Source organism: Rhizophagus irregularis, chromosome 14, assembly GCF_026210795.1.
Source record: "Rhizophagus irregularis chromosome 14, complete sequence".
Taxonomy (NCBI): domain Eukaryota; kingdom Fungi; phylum Glomeromycota; class Glomeromycetes; order Glomerales; family Glomeraceae; genus Rhizophagus; species Rhizophagus irregularis.
This window is the reverse complement of record NC_089442.1, coordinates 829,524-851,651: the sequence shown is the minus strand read 5'-3', so window position 1 is coordinate 851,651 and position 22,128 is coordinate 829,524. Positions and strand designations below refer to the sequence as shown.

Below are 22,128 nucleotides of genomic sequence, written 5' to 3'. Positions count from 1 at the left end.
AAATTTTATTTGTGCTGAATATTTTGTAAACAATACATTAATCAAAAATGGTTACACGAATTAATTAAAAATTCACATGCTAGAAATGGCTGAAGAGATATGCTTAATTTCGGCCAAAATTATAGAATTTCCTATGACAGGTGAGGCAATGACGTCATTCTGACCCGTCCCTAATTTTTTATTAATCGTGAATATTAAGCAACGGAGTTTAGAGTTAGATTAAGCATTATTAGGTGAATTATATTTAACTCCTTAAAAATAAAATCAAACCGATTAAATTTAGCCCTAATAAAGTGTTTTTTTTACGTGACTTCGTACATAGTCTCGCTATGATGTCGAAAAATAGTACAACTTCAGAAAAAATAATATCCTATTGCTCACTAATCGAATTCAGAATTAAAACGTAAAACTTTCGTTCAAAAAAAAAAGAGGAAGGAAAATCTTCTTTTATTGGAAAAAATATTTTTTTTTTATTCGAAATTTCGAAATTTCGAATTTTTAATTTTTAAAAGCTTATCAAACTAAGATTTAATTTCGGAAGCTTATTTGTCGATAATGTGACTTTAAAATCATTTCCATAGTCACTGATATTAAGTAGAATCTTCGATCTCTATGACAAAGACAAATTATAGGCAATATTTATTGTAACCATGTTTTTATATTTTACAAAACCACCTTTTTCTATATGTTTTAACTTCCAAATTATCTGCTAATGTCGATATACATTTTATAATAAACATATGCATATTGAGTATTTATTGGTCATTTTTATTTTATTTTTTTTTTATTAAACGCCTTGTGAGGTCGTTGAGACCTAGTTCTGTTTTTTTAAGATTTAAGAATAAATAATCTAGAAAATTACTACTTTATAAAGTGTGAATTAATTTTTTTTCTGTTCTCGAACCTCTCATTCACTATCTTACTCGGAAAATGATTAAAGAGCATTTCTGCTAATAAAATTATATATAGGAGAGACTATTTTTCTTTTTTTGTTTTGCTTAGCTTCTTTTTTTATTTTCGTCCTCCTTATATTCTTCCGAATCTTTCCATGACTCGTTTAATAGTCTCTTACATTAGGCTTGTATGTATGATTACGGTATTTGGTATATTTGATTAATTAACGGACACATATATTCGAATAATATAAACAGATAGATAAATTGATTACACTAATATGGTACTTTATAATAGAGTACTATATAATCAGTGATAAAAATACAAACAATAAAAACAAAGCAAAAGGTCATATAAAGTTATACTTATTAGCATATTTGGGAGTCCATTCCCAAGCAGTAGAGTGGCAGTAGTTTCATAACGAGTTCGATCGTGTTTGTACACATGAACAACTTCAGTTACAAGTGGATCGTCTAATATTAGAAATAATTTATAACAAATAACGATCAAATGTGAATATAGAGATATGGATCGGTCATCATTGAAGAGAGAACTTAAGATGAACATAAACTTAGTTAAATTCTTTTGTATGAAAAAATTATAATATTTTCATAGGGATTTACCTTTTGAAATAGTATGCGTTGGTGACCATTCTTTTAGCATATCGTTGTATATAAATTCATTAATACTCGGATGATATATTCTCGTTGTAAAGTTAAACCGGTATAAACTTATGTGAGCAAATACATAATTAAAATACTCTTAACTATAATATGAACAAATACACTTTAGATATTCCGAAAGTGATCACCTGATTAAAGAGGAGTCAGACTACAATACCAAGAAAATTAATATGATTGAATTAGCCATCTGCAGATAAAATTAAATGAATTCTTGTAATTCCTAGTAGGAGATAAAAATATTTAAAGAATAAAAGGGAGAATAAATTAATAAGTAACTCACGTAAGCGAAAATATGAAAATATTTAAAAAATATTCTTTTATTAATAAATAGTTATTGGATTGGGTCAGGACTTCGGCCGATATTCCCCATCCAATAACCGAGTTATAGTTAAGCTATTAGGAATACTGTGGTGACCAATAGGAATTAATGCTACTAACACCGATTTCAATATTGGATGTTTCATAAAAATATCGGTCAGTAAAATTCCGCATATTTCCTAATCGACTGAACAATATTAACAAATATTAGCTTCATTAATTCATCTAACCATCTCATCTGTTAATGATTTCATAATATGCAAATAGTTAAGATTTCAATAAACCCTAAATAGACTTTTCATCAAGATCATTTATTTGATACAAATAAGAAAATGATGGGGTATCGATGAAACATTGAAACATGTGAAAATCATAAATTTATTTGAAATCAAAAATATCAATCAATATAAATTTAAGGACCATTTAATACAATTTACGGAATCACATAGTGCAGGTCTTATTCAAGTAGCACCTTAGTGATACAACATGCAACACTGTACTCCTTGCATTGTAATACATGTAATAACGTGACCTACCACATATTTTATTGTAAAGTACCAATTTTAATATATTATAACGTATTTATATACCTATCCAATGCGCTTATTTGGTTTATTTTTTTTTTACTCTTTGACAATTTTTTATTATCGCTTAAAGTGATGTGATGCGATAAAAACAAATGAAGTTCCAAATAGGATTCGATGTTTCGGAAGAATATTATCTATAAATTAAATCCGGTTAAAGAATAATAATATGCAATATTATGATTCTTATTATAATAAGTGTACGAAAAAAAAGACTTTCTGATAAAAAACTACATCAAAATAAAAATCAAATTGACTTTGGAACTATACCATTCTTTAAAATTTGAGTTAATATACAGTACTTATTATTAATGAAACAGTATATATATTAAAGTACCAAAACTTCCTGTTTGAACGATCTAAGGTCGATTTAATTTTAATAAAATTATTGAATTTTATATAACAACATCGATAGTCAGATCTTATTTCAAAAATTTAGAGTTAATACCATTGGAGTTATAAAGCGTAACGTTTTCAAAAATCATTTATCTATAATAGGCGAACTCTATTAAGTTTATAAAGGAAAATGATCTCATGATCGATAAATATTAAAAATGTTTAAAAATTTTAAGAAAATTTATTATTTTCAAAGAGTAAAAAATAAAAAATTTAATAGTAAGTTATTAGAAAAATTTTTTAGGACTTTTTAATGCATATTTAATAAATCGTTCGGATGTTGTCGACTTCATGAAATTCGTTACAAAAAGTCAAAGGGATATATACAAGCAGCTGTATACGCGTAATACTTGTAATACTTCTGGAATTTTATAGTTTCAACTAGTGTCTACTTAATCTATACGTAAAGTACACTAACGAAATTACGTCAGTACAGGATCATACCATAAATTCATTAGCTCATTAGGTTTGATGTCTCATGATCTTATATATAATCATACGATGTTATTTAGTTAAAAATTACTATTGTTTCATCTTAAAAAACATAATTCATTATAAAGTACTAAATATGGAAATTAGTTATATATGGAATGATTATATATTTATTATAATTGATCGTCAAATGATCCCACCTTTTGTTTCACCAAAATCTAAAAACCTGAAAATCTTACGATTATAATATTTGTGGCTAACTTTTTTGTGCGTTGTTCTACCTATTAATTATGAAAATAGATCATTATCGAATAATGAACAAGTATAAATATTAGTCAAATTTTCTCTTTTTTCATTTACATAGATCCCAATTTTTTTTTGAAATTCTTATTTGAAAATAAATTTTTAACAAAAATGAAAATATTTATTCTCTTAATCGGTTTACTTTTATTATTAATTGTTAATGTTAAGGCTCAATTAACATGCGAAAAATACTTTGGTGTTTCTCTTTGTAATGAATGTCAAAAGGAACTCTGGAATTCTGGACAAAGTCCATCAACATGCACTTTTTTCAACAAACTTTTTGCGGAAGTTCAATATGATCCTTATACTTTTAACTATAACCTAACTTCTTATGATAAAGCAGTGAAAAAAGCTTGTTCAATTGAATTTTCATGTACTTACGAGGAGGGTAAACAAATTTGGGAAAGGGTTGAGGAAAAATGTGCTAACGAATTAACAATTTACGTTGATTGGAGCGCAAATCCTTCGTCACTTGATGAAACTGTTGTCGCACCTTACGCCACTTTATTACTCTTTTATTTTGCTGTACCTGAATATAGTTCTTTATGTCATAAAACTTCAAATGGAGGTAAGCTCAATTTACGATTTGGTATTTATTAAAATAATGATAATAATAATAATATAATTTAACGATAAATATTAAATTTAAAAAATTTCAGAATTGTGCGGTATAGAATCTATTAGACCATTAGTTGATTGGCTTAAACAAGAAATCCCTGAAGGAAAGGTCCAATTTTCATATGATTTCTTATTCGCTTATAAAGAAGATGGAACTCGTATTAAAGTTCCTATGGAATTAGTAACTAAATGTAGTGAATGTGGTAAAAATATGATGAAAGAGTATAAAAATTGGATGGATCAACATGCAGTACCTGATCCTATCGTAAAAAATATGTTCAATGGATCTTTAGAAGCAGTTCAAGAATATTTTTCTTGTCCCATATTACTCTAATAATTCTTTTTTTACAATATTTCTTAACATAACGTTACAATCTTATTTATTTTTATCACATGTAAAATTTATAGTACAATTAATCAATTATTATCACCATAAGTGAATTATTTATATAGTTATTATAATATAATCTATTTAATAAAACACATACAAATAGCCAAGTTGTTTAATAAAATGTGGTGTCATATAATTTGATACATTTTTAATTACAAATATTTAACAATTATTTGTATAAATGTATTGTATACTTAATACTCTTCACCTTACGAATTTTAAAAATTAATTTGTATTAAAAAGTCTTTGATATGAATAATATTTTGTACTATTATTTCCAATAAATAAGTGGAATTTGATCACCAGAATTGATAGTTTTGTAAATATAAAAATATGATTTTGAGAAATATCTCTATGAGAGATACTTCAGATGTCATAAATCGATACTAAATATTATATATCACATAGAGCGTATAAATATGATAATATAAAAAGTTATTGATAAAATTGAAATACTTGGTAGATTATTTTATTTTTTTCATTCAGTTCATATACATATTTAGGATTTCGCTCGATAACAATACTCTTGAGTATTAGCAAATTATATATTGGATTATCAACATTTTGTATCAGAATTCAGAATATGTTTAATTTATTACTATTAGATTAAGATGATTAACTGATTAAGGTTTCTCAAAATTGTTATGAATGTAATATATTAGAACAGAATCCAAGTAAAATACCAAACTAGACTTCAACTAAATGCCTGCTTCTGCACCCTTCCAAGATAATTAATTCCCAAAGCTCCAGCATCCACCTGGAAATAACTTCCTATCAAATACTCTCAAAATCCTAAGGGCATCAAATTACTATTACTCTATTGAATGTTGATGTTTTTAAATTACTTGATAATACTTAATACATTTATTATTATTATATTTTTATTATATTTTTTTTAATTAAAGGAGTTTAAATTTCTATTTATTATATTATATACTATTAATAAATTAATATTAAATATTATTATTCATCATGGTGTTCAACGTTGTAGTTTATATATTATTTGTAATCACTTTTTTTAATTTTTTTAATCTATGTTATTGGTAGTCTATCTAAGTTATTTTTATTAATAATATATTCAAGTATCAGATTTATTGTTTTGGTACGATTATCATAGTCTCTTGTGAATTGTGCTCATGATAATGCTAAGCATTAAATATATGTAAATGAGTAAGAAGTACCAAAATATTATAATGATTATAATGAAGAAGCAGGGATCCAAATCCAGATAATAGACCAATTGCTATTCAAATACATAGATTAATTTATCTTTCTTTTAATTGTGGTATAATAGTAGATAAAGAAATTAAAAAGCAAGTTAGAGAAACATAAGAATATAGAAAAGCAAATCTTTTAATTATTGATGAAAATAGCCAATCAACTCATCCATGGCCACAGTCTTTTTACACTTTTTTGGTTACTCAATCTATTTGAAAAGATCTTTTAAATATGATAGTATTAGTAGTAATTCAGTGGAAGCTATTGATTCTATAAAGTATGAACATTTACTTAATTTTATTCATTTTAATAAACTTATTTGATTTATAATCTATAAAATGATTTAGAATTTAATAAGTGATCAGAGAATAAAGATAAAATGGGGTTGTATTTTCTGCACGACCACATCAAAAGTGCTGAAAATGAAATATGAAATTTTAAAAACTAAATTGATCCTAAACATTACATTATGTATAGGATGCAGCAAATTTGAGCTTATTATTAAATATTAGTAATTAAGATATTACATATTATTTTTTTCTTTGTTGGTATATTGTTCAAGAGTATGTAAATTTTTTTACATAAATAAAATTAATTTGTAATTGAACAATAAATATAAGATTTGAAAATATTAACTTGTTACTAGTGTTAATGCACTAAGAAAAATTTGCTTGATATTCAATAATCATAATAATAAATACATTGAAAACTATCATGAGATATCATTGTGTTTTACTTATAATTTAATTTTGGATACTAGATTTGAGTCAGAACAAATTAACTCAAATAAAAACAACCAGAGAACGAGTGTATTTGAATTACAAATTTGATCACTGAGAAATGACTAAATATTGATTTGTTTGTATTTTCATAACCTGTCTTTAATTGATTTAAGTAGACTAAATTTTTATCATTCCATATTTAAAAATACCCATCTCACAAGATAGCTTTCAGTTATAAATCCACCTTGAACAAGGCAATTTTATAATTATAAGAATACAATTCTAACAATTTCTTGACCATAGAAGCCAAGAAAGTAAATACTGTATGATGAACTTAACATAATTAAAGTTTACTGACATTTTTATTTATGTTGAACAAAAATCCTTTAAAAAAGTGAAATTGGTTTATAATCAATGTGAATAAATACTGTACATCCAGCAGCTAATGATTAAGTTTTCGATATTAACTATATAAACTATAAAAAAAAACTTGATTTATTTTTTATTTTTTCTTGTTTATTTAATATGAACTCTTGAGATGTTTTATTCATTGCAATATATATATGAAAGGTAATGTGAAGAATTGCTACAACATACTCATCCACATGTAATATATAAAAATTTGTTACTATCTTGGGATTTTGTCATTCCATTGAAATCAAGGTAATATTTATTCAAGACTATAGTAGGTCAGATAGGAGGCAGGAGTAAGAGAGATTCTAAACAAATTATGAATTAATATAACTAAATCACATGTTTGCAGAAAAAGAGAATTTGGTGTGGTTAAATGATAAAGGGTAAAAATTATATAACTTTGGAGAGTGTATATTAATATGTTAGTGTTTGCATAAAGAGCATTATTTAAGGAATGAAAATTGTAGTTAGCCGAAAAATAATTAGCCGCAATGTGATCTGGATTCTGGACGTGGAATTGTGGGGGATTTTCCACGATTAAACTAAAGATGGTCATCAGTCCTACAGGCCTACTCAGTCCTAGACCGGTCGGTCCCAGGACTTGTAGGACCGGACCGCGGTCTTTCATTTTTTCTTGGCACAGTAGGACCGGTCCTGAGACTGACCTGATCTTTGTATTGGTCTTTATATAAAAGTTATTACTTGCATATTGAAACTCTAGAAAAGACTGTCTCCCTGTCTCCAAGGAAAAAAAGAAAATTAACATTAATAAAGTATAGTAAATCCGTCTTTATACATGTTATTTGCTTATAATATACGTCTGGAATGGTTCCTATAAATTTATACAATTAGTGTTCATTTATAAAGGAAGACTGTTCCTAGTAAAGTAATAGAAAATTTTTTATTTGCAGAAAAAAGAAAAAAGACTGATTGGTCTTAAAAAGACTGCAGTCCTTAAAAAGACCGTCAGTCTTATTGTACATGTTACAGGACTGAAAGACTGTGGTCCTACATCAAGATGGACTGGTCTGTCTTTTTAAGGTGTAGGACCGTGAGACTGTGGTCTTTTAGGACCGATGACCATCTTTAGATTAAACTCCGTTTTTCAGCTAACTTCATTATAGAAAATATAATTGGGTATCAGAATTAATTAATAATGATCGACATAAATTTGCACCTTGCGATTTTCTGAAAACTGATTGGTTAAAATGATTGTTCCTTGTTAACTATAAATGGAATAGGTATTTCACCTGATTACCATATATGTCAAGGAAATAACTCTAATTTAAAAAACAAGTATTCCCTTTTTCTTTCTTTTGCAATATCATGGCATGCTCAAAAGTATTGTTAGGAAATTTTCCCGAATTAACAGATGATATTTTTCAATATTTTCGGGGTGACATTCCAACATTACATTCATGTGTTTTAGTTAATAAATTTTGGTGTCAAATTGCGATTCCATTATTATGGGAAGATCCGTTTTTAATGAAAAATCCTAAAAATTTTCACTTTATTGAAATTTATTTACAAAAAATAAATGAAAATGACAAAACACAATTAAATAGATGTGGAATTGATAATAATATATTTCCTTCAAAAACATTATTTAATTATTCCAATTTTATTAAATGTATAAATACACCAAATATATGTCTCAGTATTGTAAATTGGATTGAAGCTAACAAAATGTTTACCTGCTCAAGAGGACGTATTTTATTATTATTAATCAAAGTATTTATCGAAAATGAAGCTAAATTACATACTTTTGAAATTGAAATTGCATATAAATACTTTATGAGCAGAAAATATTTTAATTCTATTATTAATTTAATCTTACAAAATCCAAAATTTATTAGTAGTATAAAAATTTTAAAACTTCATTTTAATGAAGAAATTATAAAATATAAATTTGGTTATAAATTTTAAAATGTTTTTATTATCATTGCAATTTAATTTCATCACTTCATATTAGATTTTTAGAATATGAAAGTTTTAGAGATAATCACATGTCAATTGAAAAACAATTATCACAAATTATTAATTCACAAAAAAATCTTGAAAAAATTATTTTTTCTCATGATATTAATAAATATACTTCACGTGTTTCAGGTAATAGTATACGATTATATAATATCATAGGTGATTCTAATAGTTCAAAACCTTTAAAGATAATTATATTTTATAGAATTGATTTTAGGAATATATTACATATAAAAAAGGCATTTGAACAATTATATGTTTTAGAATCTATTCATATACTTGAGTGTCTTATTTTTAATTCTAATTTTATTCAACAAATCATTGATCTTGACAAACCATTAAAATTAATATCTTTGTTTATAATGAATGAAAATGATCAAAGATCTTTGTTTATGAGTGATGAAGATAGAAATTTACAAATTGAATCAATGCAATTATTATTTCAAAAATCTGGGGAATATTTAGAAAATATTGGAATTGATTCATATGTAAATGATGTATTAAAATGCAGAGCATTAGAATTTATTAATAATTATTGTGAGAGAATTAAATTTTTTGATATACATATGTCTAATATTCAGAAAGTTCATATTGTATTAGATTCAGTCAAAATTTTCGGACAAAACCTTAATTATTTTTCTATAGGTGTTTTTATTCATCATGAAAAAAATGAATCTATAATAGAAATGTTATTAAAATTAGCACAGGTTCTTCCTTGTAAGTTAGAATATTTGGAGCTATATTTTACTGGTACTCCGATTGTAAAAAATGTCTGGGAAGTATTTTTAAAAAGTTTAAAGCATATTTTCATTAAGAAATTATTATTTAATATTAATAATTTACTCGATGATATTTTACCATATATAAAGGAATATATTATGAAAGAGAAAAAGGCTGAATATTTAGCTATTGTAGGATATACTGAAACCCAATTAAGTACATATAGTAATTATAGTTCTCATAAAAAAGGTATGACAGATGAATTTAAGGAATTTGAATCATATAACATTAAGGTTAAAGGATATTATAATTTACATATTAAAGCCTATGAATTTATAGATGAGATGTATTAGGGATATGTATAATATATATTCATAATTTATATTTGTTAGGGGAATTATTATATATTATTCATTCTGTATTCAATTTTATAGCAAATTTAAAAAAGGAATAAAATAAATATTATTGGGTTTAAAAAAAAGCTTTATGTGATTAATTCTCCGCGCTTATAAATAATCTAAATTTCCAATACTGATGATGACTAGAAATCCGAAAAAAGAATGAAATAAATAGGAAATTGTAAAAGTGTATGATTTAATTATTTTTTAAAAGAATAAATCACCAACAGATATCCTGATAAACCCTATAAATAAAATTCTTGAAAAAACTCCGATAAATGATCATTTTTCTAGTTTTCATTCCGAAGAAACCCAGACACGTGATCATTTTTCTGAAAAATTTTTTATAGGGAGAGCGATCTTTACTCCAAATAAAATTATCAGGTTTGCTAAGTCTTTTTTGAAATTATTATTAAATATCAAAAAATAAATAAAATTTCAATAAAATATATAATTTAATAAAATTAATAACAATAAATAACGATTTTAATATATTACAGGTATTAATAAATGATATATGATATTGATAGACAATGAAATTGATGAATAAATTAATTGATGATTTGAAAATTCAAAATAATCTAAATTTTCAACACTGGTGACGACTAGAGAGCCTTTTGCCAATTGTGCACATGATTATGCTTTAGCATTAAATATATGTAATGAAATAAATGAGCAAAAAGCACCAAACTTTTATATTAACCTAATGAAAATGTGTTTGGATCCAAACCCAGATAATAGTAGACAATTGCTTCTGAAGTGAATGAATTTATTGCATATTCTAGTTTAGGTACATTTGAGGAATTTAAGAAGCAAATTGAAGAAGCAGATGACAAGTCTTTTATCTATTGAAAATAATCAATCAACTCATCCACAAGCTTATTATACTTCTCGATTGTTCAATCCATTTACAAAGATCTTACAAATGATGATACTGATTGTTTAGATTAATGATTGAACTAAAGTCAGTATAATTATTATTATTTGTTTTTATTGTTTCAGTCAAATAGTTTTTTAAAAAAATGTAATTACTGTATTTTATTGAATGTTGATATATACGATAATATTTGATAATATCTAATATATTTATTATATCATTATTTGTAAGAATTCTTGGTCGTCCTCGTAATGATAATAAATCTACTACACTTCATATTTTCGAAACTTCAACAAAATTTTAGAAATGATAGATTTGCCAATATTAAGTTATCATCCTATCATTCTACATGAGAATTTTAAAATTCTATTTTTTATATTATAACATGAAATATAAAAGGTGTAACATATTATGAAAACTTATATATTCTAACTACAATTTGTCTTATTTTATATAAGATGCAACAAATTTAAGCCTACTATTAAATATTAACCAATTTTACAATTAGGAGTTAGGAAATTATTAATATTTTTTTCTTTATTGATTGATGTCATTGTATTTTGTTCAACATTAATTATAGAGTATATGTAATTTTTTTTTTACATAAGAAATTTGAAATAAAAACTTATGATGGTTATAATTGCTTATGGTTAATAATAAATAATCTATAAATTGTTTTCATTGATCCATTTATTCAATTCTCTTTGATATGACAATTTTTATACTAAGTTTTCACTTGCTTACAATTCAGATTTTATATTAACTATTATTTCTCTAATTGTGAATTAAAAATAAAATATGATTAAGTGCAGTAAAATAATAACAATACTCATTGTACGTTATGGTATGATTTGTTCATCATTAATCTGTAGATATGAAAATTTATAATACCATGCTTTACTTGTTCAGCAAAGAACAAATTATGCCAGGGATCAACAGTTTAGATTTATAAAGGACTAGAAACAGATTTTCAAGCAAAAAATATGTAAATCTTTTAATGTCTTCTAAATTATTTAACTTTTTTATTAAGTTATTTATTTGCTTTGAAATATACAAAAAATTTTATTTTCTTTGTTAAATATATTTGTACAATAAAATACCTTGCCATTAATTTATTTATCATCATTATAAAAAATTTAAAATAGACTGCTAGCTATATACATTTTATTCATTTGAAAGTATTGTAAAATTTAAATACAGCTTGTTTTTATATCTGTTGAAAGTTTTAACCTAAAAAAGAAACAAAAGTTAACAAGAAATCTCTAAAAATTACCAATCCCGAAAAATTTCAATAAGAAAAAAAGTGCTAGTAGTATTATCATAAAACTTGATAAAGAAGTTACTGACTAGTGTTCTCACAAAAATAAACATTTCCACCCTATAAAAACGAAATGTGTCAAATTTGTTGCTCATGTGTAATAAGTGTCTAAAAAGCAACGATTTATGTTCTTATTACAAAAAAACGAAAATTAAACAAAATGGTGCTTTTTTAGACATTTATTACGACCCAGAAATATATATATAGGGGTCAGGTGATGAAAAAATTTTTTACTATGAGCTGTACGCATTTTTTCAGGGCCGGAATTATGATAATGACAGTCGGTTACTATAATAGGAAATAAAATTCTGACTGGCATTATCAAAAATTATCTAAAAAAGGAAAGATTTTCATGATTTTTTTAGTTAAAAATACGCAAACTCAAACCTGACCCTTTTATATATATTTCTGGGTCCTTATTACACATGAACAACAAATTTAACACGTTCGTTTTTATAGGGCCAAAGATAATCAAATGGAAAAACGTCTAAAGTTCAAACTTATTTAAATCTGACATCCTAAAAAAAAACACAGCTGAATGAATTCAAATTTCATTCATTTAGTATTTCAAAAAGTTTTATTGAAAATAAATAAAACCAATTCTCAATTGGTTCCTATCAGCACTTTGTTATTAATGGAATCCAAGACTTAAAACCAACAATTAATATATCTTATTAGAAAGAACAAAAAACTTTGAAGTAAAACCTTTGAAATTCTATCTAAAGATCGTTAATTTGTATACAGTACATATGGAATGTTAACATGTACAATAAATATGACAAATAAAAGCAAAATGATAAAATAATAATAATAATAATTCAGCTAAAAAACATTTTTATTTTTTTAAACTCTTTTCTCTTCACTCTTGCTCATTGACCCAATTATGAATCCATTCTTTAGCTTTTTCAGAAATAGCATTTCTTTTTTCATCATTTTCAACCATTTTCTTTAAAGCTTTTTCAGCTTTTTCATAACACATTTCACATTCATCTTTAAAATTTTCAAACATAATTATTTCAAGATATTTCATAGAAATACAAGTACTTAATACCTCTTCAATTTCCTTAATTTCTCCAATTTCCTCTTTAATTTCTTGTTTTAAATCATTTAAATCATTTTTATAAAAAAAATTGTAAAATGATTCATTTGGTAAGAATTTACCATTAAAAGATTGTAATCCTAAAAATTCGAATAGATTTTTAATATTTGATTCTTTATGATTAATTTTAATTTCGGGCTGAGAAGCTAGAGAATCTGGTAGCTTTGTGGGAGCTTTTCCACCTGTTGATTTTCTGGCAGTATACCTAATTCTTCCAACTGTGGTAGTTGTTCCACCCGTTGATTTTCTGGCAGTTTGCTTAACTCTTGTGGAGCGCCTAGCTGTGGTAGTTGTTCCACCTGTTGCTTTTCTGGCAGTTCGCTTAATTCTCGTGGAGCGTCTTAAGGTACTATCTATTTATTGAATATTTGTTAAAAAAATATTTTCATTTTTTTTAATTATAAATAATTTAAAAAAAATGATTTCTTTACCATCATCATCATCACGTAATATTTGTCGATGCCTTTTAGCACCACCAACACCAACTATGTAATAAATATTATTAATTAGAATTTTTCCATTAAAAAATTAAAAATTTTTAAGAATTGTTTATAAAATACACGAAAAACAACATAATTTTTTTTTAAAGATTATTATTGAAAAATTGATACAAACGTTGTTTTCCTACGTGAGAACCAGATGCGGGAACAGATTGGGGGACATTTATTTGCTTTGGTTTAATAAGAACTTCATTAGGTTCACTAGTCCTTTCATCAATTCCAATAAAACTGGTAAAAAAAAAATTAAATAAATAAATAAATATTATATGGATATTTACGTTTATATAACATAATCATAATAAAGATTTAAAATTTTTTACCTTGTATATTTTGATGCTAAATTAAAAGTTTTACCAAGTTTAATAATATTATCTTTAACCAATGAATCTGGAATATTTTTACCGACATTTTTAGGATTTTTATGAAGAAATGATATTTTATCATCAAGATCTTGAATAAGTTTTCTTGCTGCTAATCTATGAATAATTGAACCTTGTAATGTAACAGGATCCAAAGGAATATCAAGTTTCATGGGACCATCTTGAGAAGTAGCTTTTAAAGAAATAACTTTACATGGCTCGATGTTTTTTTTCAAAATACAATAAACAATAAAACGAACGCCAGGATATATTGGTGGAATGAAATATGGAACTTGTTGAACTTTAAAATCAATAAAGATATCACTTGTTGATGATGATACATTATCACTCGTAAAATTAATATCTTGCATCATATCTGGTTCTTCATCTTTAGTTGATTCTAAGAAATTATTGTCGGTCCAAGTAATTTCATAATCCTTGATTGGTGGTTTCAATGCATTCTTTAACATTCCAATAACTTTTTTGTCCATCCTTTCGCTATTTGTTACAAATTGAGCATATCCTTTACCCGTACGAGCAACAGACTCGACTAAGTGATGAGAAACCGCATCACCAATTCCTAATGAGAAAAGACGTAGGTCACTACTCTTTTTTTCTTCATTTATACGTATAAGTTCTACAATCTGATTAACATTCCAAACTTCACCATCTGTAATAAGAAATACAGTAGTTGGCATATCATTTCTTGAATTTTCAAATGTCCATTTTAGTGCATTATAAACTTCTGTCCCTCCATAATTTGCAGACATCGTTTGAGCAAGATTAATAGCTTCAGATAATGATTCTTCAGAATAAAGTTGACTTTTAGGGAAAAGAGAATCATGATGACTTCCAAATGAAACTACATTAAAGTAACAATCTTCAGAAATTGAACGTAATAATAATTCAAGTGCTTCCGCAGCTTTCTTCATGGGTTCACCAGACATTGAACCCGATCTATCCCATATTAACCAAAAAAAAGAAATTTATATATATTATCGATGTTAATTGAATTCAATAAAGTTATCACGCGTAATTTGAATTATATCATACCTATCAACGACAAAAATTAGTTCAGTAACAGTTGTATTCAATGAAAATTTCGGAACCAAAGTTAACATAACACAGTTAGTTTGCGTTTCGGGATTGTATTCAAGGAAAGCACTAAAAGATACAAGAAAATTAAAAATTAATTATATTTAAGAATGAATTAATAACAAATAGATAATATAAATATTTGTAATTACCGTGGTTGATCAAGATCTTTACTTTTAACTACAAGAATAAAATCTTTTTCTAAATAAGTGATTTGATCAACTAAAGTGATCTTTGAAATTTTAGGATTTTCGTCAATATTCATTTCAGTAGAAATTTTATGTGAAGGTGATTCAATAATTTGAATAATTGAAGTCATTCTACAAGTAACAGTGAGATCTAAATAAAAATTAGCTTCTTCAGAATATAACACGGCATCAGGCTCAAGAATTTTACCGTCATCTGCTGAAGATGATGTTGAAGTAGAAGAACCATATCTTGGCGCGATATAAGTTGGAAGAACAAATCTGATTTTTTCTGTTTCAGAGTCATGTTTAAGTTCCGAAACATACGTAATCTTTACGACTATAGTTTGTCCGGATGTAATATTTCCAATAGAACATTGAAATACGTCTGCAGATTCAGATTCTAACAAATATGCGCCATGCCCTTTCTAATCAATTTGAGAAAAACAAACTTAAATGTAAATATATGTAAATATATGAATAAATAATAATTTATATTAAAAATTAGTTTTTTAAAAGTATTTTTACCTCTATTGCTTCGGTATATTCTTTTGCGGCTTTTTTTGCTTCTTTTACGATACCTTTTACTTTCCTTTGTCCATCAATATCTGCTTCAAATCCACAGACTGCTGCAGCTTCATGAATGGGAAATTTATATCGAGCTTCAATAGGATCTTTTTCAATATTTTTATAAGTTTGGCAGATTGTAACTTTATAAGAGAAAAAAAAAGTTAAAATATTTGTCTAAATATACATGAGTTATATTATTTTATGAATTCTACTAAGTTTAACAAACCTTCAGTTATCATGTCAACAACTATAATCGTTAAGTGAATTTTAGAATATTTAAAATTAATTGATTACATAGTAACCAAACCAGACTTATCAGATAAAACTTACTATTAGCCTCAACGACAACATTTTGCAAAGGAATTGGAGTTTCTTTATTCTCAATTACACAACACAGGCCGTAAATTTGCATCTTGAAAAGTTACATAAATCGAATCCGATCAAATATAATAAATAAATAAGGGATGAAAATAGATTAAGAAAAATATTGTGAGAATATATTTTTTTAAAAAAATTATTTTAATTGGGAATGAAATTCCTATTGAAAAGAGCGGCAGTCGATCAAAAACTTATATGTTTATTTTCTTGACGATCTTCTGCATCATGTAAATTTTAACATTTCCCGATATAGTTAAAAATTATTAATGATCGTCAACACAAAATAAAAACCTGAAAATTGTACGACTATAATAATTGCGGCTAGCTTTTGTACGTTGTTAATTTTATTAATTGATGAAAACGATCATTACCTAACATTAAAATAACTGGATAAGTATAAATATTCGTTAAATTTTCCAATTTCCAAGATCCCCTTTTTTGATATTCTCATTTAAAATAAAAATTAAAAATATTTATTCTCTTAATCGATTCATTTTATAATTAATCGTTAATGTTAACATGTAAAAAATATTATGGTGTTTCTCTTTGTAACAAATGTCAAGAGGAAGTCTGGAATTCTGGACAAGATCCATCAACGTGCACATTTTTCACAACCATTTCGCGAAAGTTCAATATGATCATTATACTTTAATTATAACTTGACTTCTTATGATAAAGCAGTAAAAAAGCTTTGTTCAATTGAATATTTATGTATTCACAAAGAGGATAAACAAAATTTGTAAAAGAATTGAAGAAAATTGTGCTAATGAATTAACAACTTACGTTAATTGGAGCGCAAAATTTTCGTCGCTTGATAATGATACTGTTGTCGTATCTTACACCTCTTTATTACTCTTTTATTTTGCCGTACCTAATATCACAAAATGTGGGAGCAAGTTCAGTTTACAATTTGGGTTTATTTTTTTTTTTTAAGAAAAATTTCTGATAGATGGAACTTGGAACTTGTAATAATGTTCCTGTGAAATTAATAACTTCATGTGACAAATGTGTAAGAATATGATAAAAAAGTATAAAAATTGGATGAACAAACACAGTATCTGATCCTATAGTAAAAAGTATGTTTTTAGATCAGTCCAAGGGACAGTGTACCGTTCGGACGAAAAGTGCAAAAAATTCGAAAAATTACCGTACCAAGGATAATTTTCTTGTCCTATATTACTCTAATAATTCATTTTTACTATATTTTTTACGTAATGTTACATTTTTATTATTTTATTAATGTAAATTATATAATACAATTATAGTTTATCAAATAATATTTTAAATGAATTGTTAAAAATTCGTGAGTATATTTATAAAAAGTTTTAATTATAAATCTCTTTAAAAATAATTGAATTGATAGTTTTATAGATATAAAAATCTGATTTAGAAAATCTTTATTTATGAAAAATCCTTATTTTAGATATCGGTACTAAGTATTATAAATGTTACATAGAGTGTATAAATATGATAATACAAAAAGCTATTGGTTAAAATTTAAAAGTGAAATACTTTGTAGATTTATTAATACTTTCATTTGACAATACTACTCTTAAGGATTGATAAATTATATATTTGGTTAAGTTATCTTACGTTTGTAGTACATAATGTACAGTACATAATAAATAAATGAGATTAAACGTACTATCAATACGAGAATCAGGAGGAAATAAATCTGGTCGGTATCTGTTTTAACTTTGACTGTATTAATTTGAGTGTTAAGTTTATCAGCATTATTTAATATTAAGGGAAAATTTTTTTAGAGACTGGTAGTCCGGAATAAAATAATAATTTTTACAATAGACAAATTCTGTTAGAAATTTTATTAATGGTTTCAGCTTAAGTTGACTTAATAAAGCTTAAACTTAAAACCCATTTTATAAAAACTGTGGAGTTTAATATTATATAAAAAAAAAGAAACAATATTGGTGATAATAAAGAATTCAATATTATATTGGCAATTAAACAACTAATAGCTTGTAGAGTGAAAACTCTTTACAAAAAACAGATAACCTACTAGTTAAAAGAAGTGTTTAGCTGCTTTGGGATTGAAGACAATTTTAGGAACAATCATTGAAAACACCAGAAGATTAGTTGCCCTTGTTTTTAGTTTTCGAAGTCTCCGTACGATAACACAATAAAAGCACTCAAGCATCTTGAAAAGAAACAAATATTTTACATAGGATAATGGTTAATAATTCGTTACATAGCTAGAAAATTTCGATATTATGTAACGTATAATTCAACTTCAAAGATATAATTTACAACATAACTATGACAAAAATGATTTAATTCTTAAAAAAAATGTATCTCGGTAAGGTATAATTAAAATTTTCTCTTTAAAATATTTATGGGATAGTCCTAATGAATCTTCACAATCTTTGAATGAAACTAATGAAACCTCTACTTAATTTGTAACCAGCTCTTGGCGCAGATCAGGAATGATCAAGTGAAATTTTGGGTAAAAAGAACATGGAAAAAAATTTAAAGTAGCGCAACCTATATGTACTATTATGGAAAAAGGAAAAAAAATTAACAAAAATCTATCTCCCAAATTAAGTTTTGAATATTGTTGTAATGTAATAAATTTTTAACCAGATCAAAATAAAAAAATCATCTAGATAATCTATTGCTTTGATCTAATTAGAAGTTAATTTTTTCTCTTTAACATCTCTTCTTAATTTCAACATTACGATACTATAGTTAAATGAAAAATTTTTAACTATGAAAATAATTAAATATGATAACAAACGACGTATAAATAAATTATTAGATGTAAAGTATCTCATCATCTCTTTTCTGATAATAAAGGTCTCCAGGATGATGTATGACAAAATAAAATCATGCCTATGCAAAAAATGGTCTTAACTACTAGTACTGGAATATTGAAATGTAAGTGGGAAGTTGGTTTTTTCTTGATTTGGGAACGTTGCTAACGTTCCTTTTTGTTTTTTTTTTCTTTAGGATCAGTTCTTAAACTTGGGCTTCGGACTGGAATACTGGAAGTAAAACCTAATCTTTGAACATTTAATAACTGAAAGCAATGAGATCGCAATTCTTTTTAATTTTGAAAAATTCTTTTACTCTTTGCCAGCTTCAAATATAGTATATATTTAATAATAAATATTTCAACAGCTCAACTTTATAAATCAGATTCAGTAACTTTTCCAGAATTTAAAATTGTTAATGATAAATAAAAATAAATGGACTTCAATGCACATTAAAAAGATTTGTTTACTTCTTACTTGAGAGTTGAGACGTAGTTATGAAAAAGTAATCGTCACGTTTTTCTGAATATTAAGTAATCACATTACAATTTTATATGATAATTAAATAGATATTAAGGTGAAAACTTTTGACGAGTCATATTTATATCGTTCAATTACAAACTGATTTTATTTATGTAAAATAAAAACTTACATATACTCTATAATCAATGTTGAACAAAAACTATATCAAATAAAAGAATATTTAATGTTCAAATATATAAATATAACTAAGAAATGGAAATCATTGTAAATTTGAAGCAAAAAAATAACTTTGTGATACTTGTTATACCATTCTGTTATCAAAGTATCATAACTGTTAACTATTCTATTTTTATCTTGCTTATTTATAAAGTGAGACATAATGAGCGGTGATCTTACACATATATAGGTAGTCCGACATACTACAAATGTATATAAATAATTCATATTTAAACCATTATTCTAAACTTTTGATTTTTCTTCTGACTGTTTATCTTTACTTTCATCTTCTATTGATATCCTACAAAATAATTAATACTTAACATATATCTCGTAAGTAAAAAAAAAAAATGGATATAACATACTTCATAAAATCAATAATTTCTACCGAATTATTATTAATATTGTCATATTTTGAAAGATCTTTGGTAAATGGATTAAGAAGTCGAGAATTATAATAAGCTTGTGGATGTTGAGTAGTTAATTTGCCATTTTTAATTGATAAAAGATTTGCTTTTCTATATTCTTCTGCTTCAACAAATTGTTTTCCAATCTTCTCATCATTTGTTCCATCGCAAGATTTATCAAATAATTCAACCAATTCACTTATTTCAATAGCACTTGGTCTATTAGCCGGATTTGAATCCCAACATCTTTTCATTAAATCAATATAACATTTTGGAGCTTCCTTTTCATTTATTTCAGGTCTAATTCCATTGCATATATTTAATGCTAAAATATTATCATGTGCACAATTGGCAAAAGGTTGTTTTGTAGTTGCTATAAAATACATAATCATACCAAAACTATATATATCTGCTGCTTGAGTATAAGGATTTCCTTTCAATACTTCAGGTGCTACAAAAGGCATAACTCCATAAATTTTTTTTTCATCTGTATTACTAACTTCTCCACATAATCCCATATCTGAAATATATATAAAACTTGAAGTATTGCCAGAAAGTGCATATCTTAAGGTAAGGCTAGATGAAGTTAATATATTTCCAGTATGGAAATCACGGTGAACCATTTTATTTTCATGAATTTTTTTTAGACCTTTAATAATATTGCCCAATGCTATCAATTTTTCAAACCAAAACCAATTTATAATATCATTAATATAATTATCAAAATTTCCACTCTCTGCATATTGAAGAACCATAATATAATCTTTTGTATTTGGATTTTGTGATATTCCATATATTTGAAGAATATTTTCATTATTTTTAATAGAGTAATTTTTAATCTAATAAAAATAATAAAAAGTTATTATATTGTAGAAGATTACTAGTTAATTAAAGGAAAAAATTCATACCTCACTTAAAAATTCATCAGTAATATTTTGTGAATTATTTAAACATTTTAAAGCAACTTCTTCATTAGGTTTCCTTTCATATTCCTTTTCATCATCATAGTCATATATTAATGGACCATCCATCCATATTGCTGAATATACTGTGGCAAACCCACCTTTTCCTATTTCTTTAATATAATTAAACTGGTTATATGGTATCCATTCAACTATTGTATCATCAAACTTATTAATTTTTAATTGCATTTCTTGAATAAAATTATCAATTTTTTCATTTCCACTAGTCCACTTTGCAAAATTTTCTTTTAAAATATTTACTTGACATAACATACACCATCTTCTCCTACATATATATATCTCACCACAGGTTTTACAATAATTATCTATATGTGACACTATAATATAATCTTTTATAACTGGATCTTGGGATATTCCATATATTCCATAATTATAATAATTATTAAAAGTATATGATTTAATCTGTTAAAACATAAATATATAAAATGTTATTGAAGTACTCAAATTAAGTTACACAAAATTAAAATTTTATACCTCATTTAAAAATTTATTGATAATATTTTGTGATTGAAATTTCAAAATAACTTCTTTATTGGGCACTCTTTCCCACTTTATTTTAGAAGAATCATATTTTAATGGACCATCCATCCATATTGCTGAATATAGTGTACCAGAACTATCCTTGTTCAATTCTTTAATTTCAATAAACTGGTTATAGGCTATCCACTCAACTATCACATTACCATAATAATTGATATTCAATTGCATTTCTTGAATCAGTTCATCAATTTTTTCATTTCCACTGGTCCAGCTTGTAAAATTTTGTTTTAAAATATTTATTTGACATGGCGTACACCATTTTTCACGTTCATATGTATA

At 25.4% G+C, this 22,128-nt stretch overlaps 5 protein-coding genes across 5 annotated transcripts; 3 read left to right on the top strand and 2 right to left on the bottom strand.

Moving 5' to 3' along the window:
* Positions 1–3,721: 3,721 nt before the first annotated feature.
* On the top strand, positions 3,722–4,562 carry OCT59_005880 (uncharacterized protein; the record flags this gene model as incomplete). Its single annotated transcript, XM_025310282.1, has 2 exons — positions 3,722–4,178; positions 4,270–4,562. 2 exons carry the CDS (start codon positions 3,722–3,724, stop codon positions 4,560–4,562), a joined length of 750 nt encoding a protein of 249 aa, XP_025183935.1.
* A 3,737-nt stretch (positions 4,563–8,299) lies between these two features.
* OCT59_005879 (uncharacterized protein) lies at positions 8,300–8,899 on the top strand (the record flags this gene model as incomplete). The annotated part of the gene is made up of 1 exon (XM_066140909.1): positions 8,300–8,899. One exon carries the CDS (start codon positions 8,300–8,302, stop codon positions 8,897–8,899), a length of 600 nt encoding a protein of 199 aa, XP_065997751.1.
* Positions 8,900–8,979: 80 nt separating this feature from the next.
* On the top strand, positions 8,980–10,026 carry OCT59_005878 (uncharacterized protein; the record flags this gene model as incomplete). The annotated part of the gene is made up of 1 exon (XM_066140908.1): positions 8,980–10,026. One exon carries the CDS (start codon positions 8,980–8,982, stop codon positions 10,024–10,026), a length of 1,047 nt encoding a protein of 348 aa, XP_065997750.1.
* A 3,099-nt stretch (positions 10,027–13,125) lies between these two features.
* Positions 13,126–16,486, bottom strand: OCT59_005877 (uncharacterized protein; the record flags this gene model as incomplete). Its single annotated transcript, XM_066140907.1, has 9 exons — positions 13,126–13,718; positions 13,797–13,850; positions 13,981–14,093; positions 14,186–15,181; positions 15,278–15,388; positions 15,472–15,932; positions 16,033–16,214; positions 16,301–16,321; positions 16,405–16,486. The coding sequence occupies 9 exons, from the start codon at positions 16,484–16,486 to the stop codon at positions 13,126–13,128; spliced, it is 2,613 nt and encodes an 870-aa protein (XP_065997749.1).
* A 3,676-nt stretch (positions 16,487–20,162) lies between these two features.
* OCT59_005876 (uncharacterized protein) lies at positions 20,163–21,357 on the bottom strand (the record flags this gene model as incomplete). The annotated part of the gene is made up of 3 exons (XM_025323427.2): positions 20,163–20,220; positions 20,285–21,165; positions 21,235–21,357. 3 exons carry the CDS (start codon positions 21,355–21,357, stop codon positions 20,163–20,165), a joined length of 1,062 nt encoding a protein of 353 aa, XP_025183938.2.
* Between the last annotated feature and the right edge of the window lie 771 nt (positions 21,358–22,128).